This window comes from Tyto alba, unplaced genomic scaffold (genome assembly GCF_018691265.1).
Source record: "Tyto alba isolate M040663 unplaced genomic scaffold, T.alba_DEE_v4.0 Super-Scaffold_44, whole genome shotgun sequence".
Lineage (NCBI taxonomy): Eukaryota > Metazoa > Chordata > Aves > Strigiformes > Tytonidae > Tyto > Tyto alba.
This window is the reverse complement of record NW_024881320.1, coordinates 10,875,920-10,890,674: the sequence shown is the minus strand read 5'-3', so window position 1 is coordinate 10,890,674 and position 14,755 is coordinate 10,875,920. Positions and strand designations below refer to the sequence as shown.

At 38.7% G+C, this 14,755-nt stretch overlaps 1 protein-coding gene across 1 annotated transcript in view; it reads right to left on the bottom strand.

Annotated features, from left to right (window-relative positions):
* DGCR2 (DiGeorge syndrome critical region gene 2) overlaps window positions 1–14,755 on the bottom strand; it is a 49,611-nt gene that overhangs the window by 15,366 nt on the left and 19,490 nt on the right. Inside the window, exons 2-5 of the mRNA XM_042805086.1 lie at window positions 12,403–12,525; window positions 3,166–3,291; window positions 1,178–1,388; window positions 130–206 (exon numbers count right to left, since the gene is read on the bottom strand). Of these exons, the coding sequence (XP_042661020.1) occupies window positions 130–206; window positions 1,178–1,388; window positions 3,166–3,291; window positions 12,403–12,525 (537 nt within the window). The remainder of the gene's footprint in view (window positions 1–129; window positions 207–1,177; window positions 1,389–3,165; window positions 3,292–12,402; window positions 12,526–14,755) is intronic.

Here is a 14,755-nt window from a genome sequence, read left to right as displayed (position 1 = left end):
AAGCAAAGCAGTTCCCCTATCCTATTTCAAAACTACCACTGAAAGAAGTTATGGTGTTCTTGCAAATAATATTAATGCTTTAAGACCATTTCCATGGGCCATTTAACTAAGTAATAATTTGAGGCCTACCTTTATACGCTACTTCCCAATGACCTTCTAGAGAGTGATTTCGATTGGTGATCACATATTGATATCCCACCCAGAACCTAAAAAAAACATTAAGTTAGATTCTAAAGACACAAGCCAAAAACATACTAACAAAATAAATTCCACAGAACCTTTCAATGTCTTATACTTAAAAGCTAACTTTCAGAACATTCTGATGATTTTTTTCCTTAACATTACACTGCCCATATGTAGGCTGAAGAGTCAAGGAATAGAGAAAAATACTCGATAGCATTTTAACTAAAAGTACTATAGTATTTTAGTATAATACTGTGTTTACAAATGAAAACTCAATGTCTTCTATTTCTGCTCATAAGCACATTACCCTGTTAGTATGGCAGCACTCCAGTATCTTGAACACAAAAACCCCACAAAATTATCTAGAAGTCAAATATTTTATCAACACATACTAAACTTATGTCAGACTGTTCTGGATCAAACCACCTAACCCTCCAGAGACAGGGATACACCCTTACTGAACCACTCCTGCTGATCTCTCATGGCAGCCCATGAGTGTCAAAAACCCATGGCTAAAAAAGGAATTATGTTTGTTGTGGACTAACAGAATGAAATATCTAAAGACACCAGACCATAGGTTCTTGCAACTAAAAATGGCTTTATCTCAAACTTGTGGTCTTTGTTAGAGCTAGTGGTACTTAATGGAAACAAAATTCTTTAAATTTTTCAACAGAGGTTATTTCTATACAAGGTAGAGTAGCAGTAAGTCATTGTAAAAATCCATCTTCCCTGTTGCAGTTCAAGAATACCAGTATGTTGCTAAGACAGCCTGAAGATAAAACGACTGTTGAATTGTAGCCTATCTGTTAATGCTCATTAAAACATAAAATACAGATGGCCACTGCCAAACAGTCAACCAGCATGCTCATACTGGGTTATTAACCTGAAGTCAATTTTACCATTAGATTTTTTTAAACAAACTGAACTACCAGCATTTGTATCACACGGAAACCATTCTCATATGTGAGATCTTTGTTCTTTCCCTCCTACTCACCTACGCTGGTCCTTCCTTACAAATGTTTTTTCTTCCAAGTCCCACTCCTGTGCTAGGATAAACCTTAACTCCTGGTCTGCAGTGAAGGTGGCGAGGGATCCATTCACCCGCTGACATGTCTGCACAGCATCCCAGTAGTTCTCCCCATTTAGATACACTCTATAACAGCTGGCTGTGCCCTCGTAGTGGTGCCATCCTGTTGGGCACTTTCCTAGGAAGCATGAAGAATAGAAGGGAAACCATTCCCCCCAAATTAGGATCTTCAAGATAGTGCATCCTAGTAAGTTTATGACAATGCAATACATAATCACTTGGATGTGTACACACAACATACTGCGTATACTTCACCAGGAGCAGATGCATGCATTACAGACCACGGAAGACTTACTTTACTATAGCTTTTGATAAAATATTTATATATATATATATATATATATATATATATATATATAAAAAGATGCAACTCATAGTAATGTTTTATTGCACTGTGACAGCCTTTTAAGTCTTTAGTTAAGACTGATGATCTGCTGTGGAATATATTTCCCTGCACATCTTTATAAATCCAATCAGTTTAATCAATCCAAGTCAAAACAAACAGCAAGAAGCAGGAAGAAAAAAACAGAGGTGGCAAATTTAACGATTCTGTCTTTCTACTAGGTGGTCAGCAATGCATCCAACTTGCTGTGAAGTTTTCAACCTACTTTACATAAGAGCCCCAATATTATTCACATAATCCTGCTCCCATAGTCAATCACTAAAGACCATGGGGGTTCTGGGACAATTGTTATTTGCTTTGGAAACACATCTCTGCAAAGTAGATTTTTAGGAAATAAGGAGGTGATGGTGTGAACTGCTGTCTCTGCTTTCTCTCAATTAACTTAGTTGAGAGAATACACAACAAAAGCCTTGAGGCATTTCTGGATGAAACAGGCCCATGGGCTTTTCACTGACATTTTTGGGGATGATGGGTAACTAACAGAGAATCACAGAGACAGGCAGATGAAATTTAAAACTGACATGAAATGATTTTAGCATCTGCATTTGCAGTACTAATTTTGCACCACACTTAAGAAAGGAACTTTAAATTCACAAACTGGTTTATATTCGTTGCATGCATTCGCAGAGTTTCTGTTCTCAAGCCTCTCAGAAAGTGATCTTTATCATCAACGATATACAAACTCAGATTTCAAGGCCTTCAATTACATATTTTTCCTTGTTCTTCATTTATATGGGATCTTTTATGAACTATTGTTCACATCACTACGATGGGACAGAATACAGTATCAATCAGACTGCAGAGCGTATTAGATATTGCTGTATCAATTTCCAAATGACTTTATTGTCCTCTATAAATTTTACGAAGATAATTTAGCTACTGGAATCTATGACAAATCAAAGTACATATTTTAGTAAGTCTTGACAGACTTTGTCTTCAGAGAAGCAAGTGAAGAATTTCCTTAAGTTCCCCACTCCAATACTCACAACATCAGAGATGCACTTAATTATCTAATAATAGTGCAACGTCCTTAAGATCATCTTCAAAATTACTTCAATCAAAATCAAGCAATTTTGGTTTGCCTCTACTTCCCAGGGGAACAATCTTACCTGCAAGCTCACATCAAGAGACAAAGAGCTAGACTATCACCCCTGCTGCAGGCCAAAACCATCACTGAAACCATGGGCTTACCTTTCTGTAATTGCAATGAGTTATAACACAAAATTGCAACTCTGGTTTCATAGAAACAGGATTACTTGGGAAGTGGAATTCTTTGCATGCATTGGCCTGTTATTTAAACTATGCAATACAACAGGACATATATAAAAGAAATGTACACCCTCGAAAAACATTGCATGTGAATAAAATCTGGTCAAAAATCTACGCGAGATAAAAATCTTTTCATTTCCCCTTTTTTAAAAAAAAAAAAAATGTCTAAATTGCTAAATTAATTAGAAGAAAGATGGCCCAGTTTTCCCAGTCTGCAACTTACTGCTAAATCGGACAGGTTGTGCCACATTGACAGTGTGAAAGCGGGTTGTCTCTCCTCCTCTCCCTCGACTGTGCCTGGAGTCCACATTCTCCTTCCCATGGTAAGTTCGCTGGTCCCCTGTCAAGCCTGGGGACCAGAAGGAACAGTCAGTACTGGTGAAAGATACAAGCAAAGGCAGATTTCATTTTATTAAACTTTATCTGGGTTTTAATTCAAGACATATATGATAAATAACAGTCAGGTAAACAGAGATGGTAGATCCCTGCAATAACAACTTGGCTATTTTACATGGTACATAACCAAAATCCTACAATTGAATAGAACCAACAAGGCATTACATGAGTCTTGCAGAGTAAGCTAAATATTTTGGCAGATTCTCAACAGCCTGCAGTTGTACACAGGACTCGATGTTCATCATTTCAAATGATGCAGCAAATGCATCATCTCCAGTGCATTTTATTTGTTCCTGTTTCAGAAATACCCACTTTCCAGCTGCTTCGTTTCTCAGTTGTGTGTTCAAGGACATAAGACAACTTCTCCAATACTTTTCCAACACATTCTCTGAGATCTAGGACAAAATTAAAACCAGGAAAGGAAACCAATCTTCAGCCAGAAGAACAAGGTTTTTCATTCACTCTTGAGCTTCTAAAGGAAACGTTAGTTCATTATTTCTGAAACAAAAAGCATACACACCCTCATCTCAGTGTCAGGTCTTCCAACAGGCATAACATGACAACTGGATTCAATAACTTAGGAAGAACACAGTGCAAGATGTTATTCCAGAAAAGAAGCTAGGGTGCTCCACATGCCTACCAGGAGTAAATAAGGAGCACACAGTTCAGGTGGAGATGCTGCAGGATGGGCCGTAGCCAGCAAAACTAGTAAGATCCTAAGTAGGAAGGCTGACACGGTGGCGGGGAGAAACATTTGAGAAAGACATAGATAAGCACTGAGAAAAATTAATCTGGAAACAAGGAATTAACCTTAAAAAGAGAAAAATGAAGAATCCAAGAATGTAAGCATTAGAAATACCTACTATCATGTTATTTAGTAATACTAGATGTTACTAAAGGTAGTAGAGTTTAACCAGCACAAAAAGCTATGCAGATATTCATTTCTGTATCAAAAAAACAGCTTATTTTCCTTTAAAGCTGATTAAATCTACTTAGCCTAGCTACACCGAATAAACCAGTCTTGGCCGTAAATGAAGAGGAACTACATAGTCTTCTTCAACAGGTTTAACTACAACTGTTTGAAAAACATTCAAAAGCTATGTCAATAAAACTTTCCCCTTACAGACTTTTAAAAGCACAAGGTCCACAGCAATTTCATGATAATTTAAACCCAGAGTTGCAGACTGTTCAGTGTATTACCTGGGGGGAAAGACCTCCAGAAGACCTACCATCAAACAATGCACTCTTTGGAACAAATGTTAGCACTGATGAGCAAAAAAAAAAAAAAAAAATCACTAGCTGGAGCCCAAGAACAGCAGAGTAGCTTTGCATTCATCTGGCTCTAGCATACAGAATTTACCCTGGGTTAATGGGATAAGCAACGGATATTTAATTATCATGTTATCCTAGGAATTACATGTCTACAGAGATCACCCATTAAGAAATGGCTGTGCATAATACACTCATATGGCCTTACAGGAATAAAGTAGTAATTCTATCGTTCAATGTTAGGATACACTAGTTATCACAGGCAAGAAGTTAGGGCCAAGAAATTCAGCAGGAGTACATTTCAAAGGATGTAAAATAATTTGACAGTGAAGATGACTGATTATTTTTTATTACTTTAAAGGCCAATCTATTTCTACTTTTAGAATATGACTGTTCTTAAATCTAATGTTCAGTAGCAGTATTTACACTATGATTTTCAGAGCAATCCCAAGACACTAAAAAAGCAAATCTTTAATTATAGTAAGACTTCAAAAATGATGCTAACTAATATAGAACACTATCAAAGATGAACTGAGCTCAGCATGGGAAGCTTTATTTTCCCATGGCGTTAGATGGTAACAACTAAACCCAAAGAACCAGTAAGAACCAAATGCACGAAGAATTAGTTCCCTTTCAGAAGTGAGAGCAGATGCAACACCATATGGCTGACCCTCCATGGCTAAACAGAACACCCACAAGGACTTAACAATTTACCTCCCCCCAGGAATAAAACAGAAGTTCACAGCATTTAAGATGTGAGGTTAAGAAAGGGTGATTTGGGCTAACATCTTAAATTAGCAGAATTTATGTCAGGTGCTTTGAAAAATAGCTACACAGATCCCACATAAAGTGAGTTCAATCAGTCCTTACCCAGGAAACATTCACTTCTTCCTCAGCATCTGCTCGTGTCAGCAGACTCGCCCCTGAAATGAGGCAGAAAGCAGCCACCACAAGTCACTTCTTCAAGCCCACCACTGTCAGCTGCTTAATAAACTGGCAGTCTTCAAATATTAAATTGCTTCTATTTGACCTGAATTTTCAGTCTCGGAAAACCAACAAGGGCAAGTTTTTCCAGGGCAATAAAGAGAGAGATGCTAACAAGCCTCTAGTCACTTGACTGCCATGAAAAGCCATTGCAGATTCTGGTGGCAAAAGAGTAATTGGACTGGTTTCCTATTAAATTCTTCTGCAGTGCTGAAGAAGTACATGTACTTTGCTGTTCCTGCTTCCTTTATAAAAATATTTTTATCTTTAAAAACAAATTAATAGCGCCACGGACTCAGCTTTAATATAAGAATTTAAGACAGAAGATCACAACCTAACCACATTTGAGAGTTTCAAAAAGGAAAAGCCATAATTTTTAATGCTTATATGCATACTTAATATTCTGAAAGCTACCAAATCTTGGAAGATCAGCTATTTTCCAAAACCTTTATTCTTCTAGATGCCACAACCACAAGCAATAACAGCAATAGTAGTATTTTTACTAGCCAAGACAGACAGTTCTGCTTCTTCTGACTTTGTACAGTTATACCAGAAATGTAATTTGCTTGTTAGCTGGTTGGGAAAAGGGAAAAACGTGTTCAAGGAAAAATTAATGATGTGCATTTTTTTTTCTCCCCTTGAATACTATAGCATGGTGGACACAAGCATTCTCCAATCTGTTTCCAAATAAATCAAGTCATGATTAGTATTTACCCAGCTCCTTCCAATTTACAGTTGCTATCTAATTCACTCTAGCATGATTACAGTCTAAGTATAGTGCTATACATCAAGAAAGTTGCCCAACACTGCTGATTCTATGACTATTTTCAGTTGTTTAAAACTTCAAGCTACCAATTCAGAATGTAAGCTTGCCATGCTGGATGGCTCCTATTACATTTTGTACTGGTAAACTTTTTTATATCTGTATCAAAACAGTTCAACAATTGTTCAGAACAAAAAATTAAGAGATTGGATGAGGACAACATTTTTTCTTAAATTTCTAACTACCTTTTGGTTGAACAAGCACTGCCACTGCAGCCTGCAAAACACAGCCCTGCTAACTCACAGAAAAAGCTTTGTGCCATGCATACAGGTTTTGCTGTTCCTGTCGCAGACATTAAAAACAGAAGGGACAAACGCAGTCAAGTTGGAGTCTGAAAGAAATATGAGCTTGCCCATTATTCATAGAGGTTGGAAGGACTGCAGTTACATTGTCCATACTCTTCCATGTACATCCAAGGATATTAGTCTGCAGCATTTATCCAGAGGAGCTCAGCAATGCTTTCTTTGCATGTGGTGTCTTGTTAGGGGAAGCCAAGCACACAGAGCAGAAAGCTCCTTTTTTGTCCCCATCAGTGCCTCTATCATTTGGACCAAGTAAAAGGAAGCAAGAAGCCAAACAGTACAATATGGAACATGAGCTTAGGAACTGAGACCGCATGAAAGTGAGAGCTGGCACCAGCTGAGACAGGAACAGGCTAGAACATACACGTGCTGAGCAGCACTGCATGGGGGGAGCAAGCATAACGCCAAATGGAAAACTGTTTGGAGGAGCTAGAAGAGAAACTGCAATCTGCCACACATGCCAAAGTCTGCTTTGCACCAAAAAGGCAGCAGGCAGACACTGTCTGTAATATAAAGAGGTCCTTGTAGGGTCAGGACTCAAAGTCATGAATATTGGATTTTGGGGAGTTGAAGTAGTTTCCAGAGTTACTGTGTCACAGATGACAAGTCACTCAAGCCAAACACTTCACAAGGATGGATGTACTCTGCCAAATTATGTCAAAATTAAACTGTTTGTGAGGCAACTAGGTCTTGTCCTATCTTATTCATTCCAAGATTTGCTCCTGTTTAAACACAGATTCTCAAAACTCACATAAAAAAGTTGCCTTGTCCCCTAAGCTTAAAATTTTCTGTCCAGGATATTACCTACTAAAAGCTTGGAAAAGCTTTTGATTCCATCTGGTAATTTGAGAGGCGAGTGATCTTCAGGATTAAATCTAATTTTGTGCCTAAAGATTTGGAAATACAGTTCAGACATCCCCAGAGAGGAGTGATTCTTCCCAGATCAAGCAGCTCAATGCTTTGCATTATCAATTAGATTACACTAGGAAATAGATGCCAACCAAGAATAGTGTCCTGCCGTGCTGAGCATTATTCAAAGTAATAGACCAACAGTAAAGAACTTATAATTTGAACACCAAAGTAGGGTAAAAAGGATGCATCATATAGAAGTTCAACAAAAGCTCAAAAAAGGCATGGAAGTGATTAGAGGGTTCTATCATTATAATCTAGCTTTAAAAAAAATGAGATGTACTGAAAAGCACACAAATATTAACAGCCACTTCAACCAGACACAGTATCCTTGGCAAAACAAAACACAAAGCTGTTTATGATCACTGCAAAACAGTGTGCTGCAGCTGCTGCTGTATCAGTTCCTGGCCATACCTTCAGCTGGCTCTGCAAAGGAGACTTTCAGACTCAAAGATGATATAGTGTGTATGTGCTGGGGCAAGTGACCTCCAAGTCTGCACATTTCTTCCTGTCACAGTATCTGGGGAAGTCCTTAAGAACAGCATATAAGGTGACATTGCTCAAAATCAGCATTTACAGTTAGCTTCCCAGCACGATTGTTTCTGTATGAAATTAGGTTCCCAATCTCAACATAAAAACATGTAAAATTTTACTGTTTGCCATGGAACTGCAGGGCAGTTCATAATATTGCTAGCCACTGCTTGCAACACTGCCCCAGGACAGCCAGCTGTCCAGTGCCAATTGTGTCCTCAGGCTCAGGGGAGGGAAAAAACCCTAAGAATTCAACTTGCTGAAACTTTCCAGTGTTCTTGTTTCTGACCAAGCAGGTCTAGAAGACAGTACTGAGAAATACCTTATAAAGGAAGAATGGGGCATTAGGCAAAGGTGTGCACTACAGGGTGAGCTGAAGGTTTTCAAATTCAGATGTTGGGAAAAGCCCAAAGACAGCTGATGGCATAATCTGATCACTTATTCCTGGGAAGAATTCAATTAAAATAAACAAACAGAATGATCACCAATATAATTGCAAGATGAAAAACTGGTATGGATGGGATTTATGAAAGGCATTGGAATTGAAGACATCTGTTCTCTGTTCATACATAACAGAAACAAACATTAAGCCTGTAGCATAGGAATAAAACACAGGTAAACAGTCAGAACTGTACTAAATCCTGCTCCACTCAAAATGCTGAAAATGAGTTTTGACCAGCAGGCCTTCAAAGGAAGTAGGATACTTGGAGAAGCTGAACTGATATTCTGGTAGAAGCAAAGCTAGAAATCCAATGAGCAGTAAAAAGCAAACTGCAGAGCCCTTCCTTCATACGGGTTTAAATACAGAACTTTTATAAAGGTGGAAAAGTTATGTTACTACTTTGATTACTTGTATAGAGATGTAAGAGGAAGCGAGCAGAAATAATAAATTCCCATTTGTAAAAGTCCCTGTTTAAGATATTAATGTCTGTTTCTACCATTTCACAGAATATACCACTTTAAGATAAACTCTTTTCAGGATCAATTACTGTTGATATGGAACAGTACACAAATTTCATGAGTCTCCATTGCTTAAATAGAACAGAGTTGCAGGTACATGCTACATAAACCCTCTCAGCAATTTTTAGTATGCTCGCAAGAGCAAACAGCCAACAGTTTTAGTCTGCCAGAGAGATTAATTGAGGGTAATCACTGCTGCAGATTCTGCTAACATTTCCATGCCTAGTAGGAAGGGCAGGGGGAATAGCACCTTACACATCACAAGTTTGGGACTGAAAGGAATTCTATGCTTTAGAGGAAAATGGTCATTCTGAAAAGGAACAGTAAGAATAAAAACAGCTATGATGACTATCTTCAGAGAAATATATGGTCTAGCAAAAATATGCATTTCATACACTTATTCAGATTGTCAATGAATTAGTCTTACCTAAGTGTGTTCTAAAAAAAAAAAAATGCCAGAAGAAATTATTGTAACAAAAAAGTCTTAGGGTTTGGGGTGTTTCTTGTACTTCAGACAATATACGATTACCCAACTAATTTATTAATTAATGATTCTCTTATTTTAATAGGAGCTTTGTTACTAACATGAATGAAATCAGGCCTTAAAAAAGTGAACTAAACCAACAGTGCCAAATAACTTACAATGGCTTTATATTAAACCTTTGAAAAATACCAACATGACTAAGTAGTCATTGAAACACACCATCACCACGACAAAACTTTAATTCACTGCCATTGATCTTTTCCGAGCTGCTCATGTTGGAGTGTGCCATTAGTAGCTCAAAGGCTGAAAAGTAACAAGCTTCCCAACCAGATTCAGAGCCCTTTCTTGCAAGCTTTCTTTTAATGCTTCAGAGAGATTTCATACCTTTTAATTTAAAGATATTTTAATTCTCCAAGTTTCACAAGTCCAGGTGGCTCACTAACTAGTTCTTTTAGTGTTCAGTCTGCCTTCATTGAAATTAAGAACCTTAATTAAAAAGTATTTAAATTTAGCTGAATCATCTCACAATCACTCATGTAAATCCAAAGGTATTTTCTAAATTTAAAGCTGCATCATTTCTTGTTAATTCAGTGGCTAAAGATGAAAGTTATCACTCCAAAGTACAACTATGTGCTACTATTATTAGTAGCATCAGCTCCCCAATAAACGTCCCAGGACTCAGTCTCTCCTATGACTGGACACATACATGTCGCTTCCCCCAACATAAGAAAACTCTGTTCTTCCAAACTTACGCTGGCCTCGGATTTACTTTCATTCATGCTATTCCTTTTTATACTTCAGCACACCAACTTGTCCTCATTCTTGACAGTTCTGAACAACACATGCCCTTCAACACCCATTCCAGGTCACAACACTATCCCACCAATTTTTTGTTACAGGAATAAGAGTTTTTACATCCTACACCCGTAGTTCTTGTTCCTCTGGTTTGCCAGCTACAGTCCTTGCATTACTGTGCAAATATCTCAGTTCTTTCATAGACACCACACCCAGCTTTCTGGCTGTTTTACTGAGCACAGCCTTTTCACCAATTACTTATCCAATTACTCTTCTCATCAAGAGAAATACTTCCCTTCTCTATGGTGTCCATCATTTTCCCCTATAGTTTTCTTTATGTACACTATTCTCCTCTTCCTGCATACAGACATGGTGATGAACCAAGTCTCTCCCATGTGTCTCCTTTAGTTTCTTAACTTAAGCTTCTCACCAAGACAGGCCAGACAGATCAGTGATACCTACAACCCAAACATAAAAGCAGAGCCTATCTACTGAGAAATGTTACCTTCATAAAAGCCTCTTTCTAGCCATATCTCAAATATTCTTTAACTCCAGTCCTTGAGTCAACATCATCCTGTTGCATCCTCCATGCAACAAGTTAAATTGCTGACCAATACACTAGGCAACAAGAGAAGTTAAAAATACTGTTTTCTACCTATGTGGATGTTCCGACATTCCCCCAAGTGAAGCATTCAGTGCTTTCTGAGTAAATCCAAACATTACCATGACTCTACTTTCCCCTAGTCACTGACTTCCATTAACCTCCAGAATTTTATTAGGTCCCTAGTTTGTCCCATTTGGCCAAAGTTAGCTAAAAAGGAGGAAGAATAACAGTACAACGATAAAAACATCTTTCTTTATGACATCCACATTGTAAAAAATATCCTTAAACAGAATACCAATGGCACATTATCAATGATTAATTTTCAATGTGAGAAGAAACTACCAACAGTTTTTTTCCCCTGTGCAAATATATACACTCACACAAACTAGCCAAAAGCTTTCTAAAAAGAGCACTGGACACGTTATTTTAATTATTTGTGTGTAGCACACACTGGGGAGATGGCTAACTATAGCACAGTTTCAAAGTTTGAGTGTTAGATCTACCTCTCTAATTCCACTAGAAATTATGAACATTTAGAAGAGCTCGATGCTGTAAAATGCCAATGTTACTATTTTGTAGCACCTCTCAGTTAAAAACTCAGAATGATGACAGACTCAGTGCTATGATGATAGTGTCACAAAGTTCATGTGATTGTCTCCCAAGCAAATTAAGTAGTTTAGTAGCAAAGAACTTCTTAAAACAGTTTGAATGTAATTTAGTCACACTGGGGAGACAGAAGTTTTGAATTATGCCACAGTTAACTTAATGCTTTCAGATTCCTGCTTCACTGTTCTCCCCCCCAAAAAAAAATTATAGGTCCCTTCACTTTTAAGACATTAAAAAAGAGTTGCACTGGCAAATGAAAATGTTGGAAAATGTTTAAAAATGTGATTATAAATTCACAATCAAAAATTTTTTTTGCTTATTTTTTAAACACAACTCAGTATCCAATAGCTTTCGCAGAGAACCACTGCTGGTAATAAGCTCCTGAAAGCATATGACCACAAGAGTTTATGAAAAGTAAATACACCAGCTTGTTTGGCAAAACAAAGTTCTCCACTTCAGCACAAGAAGCATAATCAGAACAGGAAGCAATAAAACATGCTCGGTACTTAAGTCCAACAATGTCACCCAGCACAGTTTGAGCAATACACTCATACAACCAAAACAGTAATTCCAAATTTTATCACAGGCCTACGTATAATTTTGCTTTAATCACACCACGATGTTTTCATTGTCATGAAAGTCTCTTCACAGACTACAAACTCTCCTCATCTCCAGGATACCTACTGAGACTGTAAGAATGCAGGGATAATTCAGGCAAGCAAAAAACTGTTTGCAACATTAGTACTGCTGCAAAACAAGCTGACTCCGGGATGAGCAATCTTCTCAGATTTACTTACCTGGACAGTCAACTTCATCACTCTCATCCTCGCAGGTGGGCCATCCATCACACTGCCAATTTGAAGGGATGCACTGGATGGTACCACTCCGACACGCAAACTGCCCTGGGGTGCAGCGGAGCTCTAGGAAATAAGAAGAAAGTTGTGCTTTGTTTGAGATGTTATTTATTCTTGAAGTGTTACTATTTCTTGGGAAATAATTCTCTCAGATATCCATAGTAAAAATTTCCTGATAAAGATACCATGCAAGCAGCTATCACCATAGCGTTACCCATTTACTTCTTGTGGGGCACTGAGGACTACTTGTTTGCTTTTTTCAGAACCAAAGTTCAACAAAAATTATGGTACATGGTAGCCAAGTGCTACATTATGCTATAAATTCAGAATCCTGTTTCCATTCCAATCACTATGTATACCAGGACCTACTAGACATGCACAAATGTCCAGCGTGATTAGAGCCATTTCATAGAACTATTTGTAGAACAATTTCTATATCCATTAACCTGTTTTCACTTTCTAGCTTAAGCTCTTTTGTAAGATTTCTCCATATGAACACATCCTTTACAAAACTGTCAATATCTGCAAACATGTAGTTCCTGCTTCTGTAAGAGTACTGCCTACTTGCCATCATTATACTGTCAGACCTAATTAGCATTATAAAAAGTATAATTTTTTTCAAAGCTTTTTTATATCAATTCCATCTATCAAATGCCAGAACCTAATAATTCAGCCTCATTTTGTATCCCTCAAAACATTTTGCAGGGGATAAAAAAATGTCTACACAAGTGAACAATTTAAGCTTGTTTGCAGATGTCAGGTCTGCAAGTCGCCATTAGCATCCATAGACTCACTTTTGCACCAGACCATCACTATCTTTCTTCTGGATGGTGGTTGTCAATTTTCCAACCAATGTTTCTGAACAATTTAGCACATTTTCCTCTCTAATAAGCTACAATAATCCCAGGTAAGCTATGTCTAGAGAATGAGGACCTTTTTGTCCTGACTTTGAGTGAGTGGTGGGGGGTTTTGGTATCAGGGGAGGAGGCTACAGCAGTGGCCCCCTGTGAGAATATTCTCGGAGCTCCCCTGGCTCCAAATCATATCCACCGCTGCACTAAGGCCGAGCTAATCATAGAGCTGTGCCTCTATGATAATGTATTTAAGAAGGGACCCGGGAGGAGGAGTTAGAATTGTGAGGAGGAACTGCAACATTTATGTGAACACTGAGGTCAGTGGAGGAACAGAGGAGGAAAAGGGGGGGAGGTGCACTGGAGCAGAGACCCTCTCACCCCCTGTACCCTATGGTGAGATGGCAGGGCCACCCTCCCCTGCCACCCATGGAGGTCTCCAGTGGAGCAGATGCTGACATACGGTTTGTGGGTGGCCTTATACCATCTCAGGTGACTGTGCCCAAAGGAAGCCAGCAGCCTGTGGAAATAAGCAGCCCCTGCTGTTGTAGCTCGGCGCTGGGAGGATTGCAACATGCAGGAGTGTCCCGTGCCAGAGTAGTTCAGGAAGGGCTGCATCCCCTGGGTGGGACTCAAGTTGGAGAAAGTTGGCGTTCTATGCTGGAGCAGCTAGGGAAACACTGTAGCCCATGGGAGAAACTCAAATCAGAGAAAGTTTGTGGAAGACTCTCTCCCATGAGATGGAGACCACACTGGAGCAGGAGGAAGTTCCAGAAGTCTCACTCGCCCTGCAAGATGGAAGAAGCAGCAGCAATGACTGCACCTTCCATTCCCTGCCCCTGCACCCCTGGGCAGAAGGGGTAGAGATATCAGGAGCAAGGCTGAGCCTGGGAAGCAGAGAGGGGTAGGAGAAGGTGGTTTCAAGATGTGGTAATGTTTCTCACTGTCCTACTCTTAAATGTTGTTGTTAGTGTCTGTATTAAATTTATGCTCTTTTTTTCCCCTCGTCTAACAAGTCTGGCATTTGCCTGTGACCATAACGGGTAAGTCATCCCTCTCTGTCCTTATCTTGAATCCTGAGCCTTTGTTTATTTTCTCCTTTCTCAGTGCTGGTGTGGAAGGGGGCAGTGAGCAGCTGTGTGGTGCTCAGTTGCCCTCTAAGCTCAAACCATGACACTTTTCCCTAAAAAAAAAGAAGAGTGGTTTACAGTAACACACATCCCTGATTTCGAAAGAATCAAGTAGGTAACTTTTGCAGAGAGAAATCTCCAAAAAAATTTAAAATACAGGTATGTATTCTCTCATCCACAGTGTACAACTTAAGAAAAGAGCTGTAATTACAGATGCTACCTTCTTGAAACACACATCTAAATTAAATCAAGACAGAGGTCACATTTAAGTGTTGAAGACAACATGACCAGGCATAATAAAACCAGTCATCATGG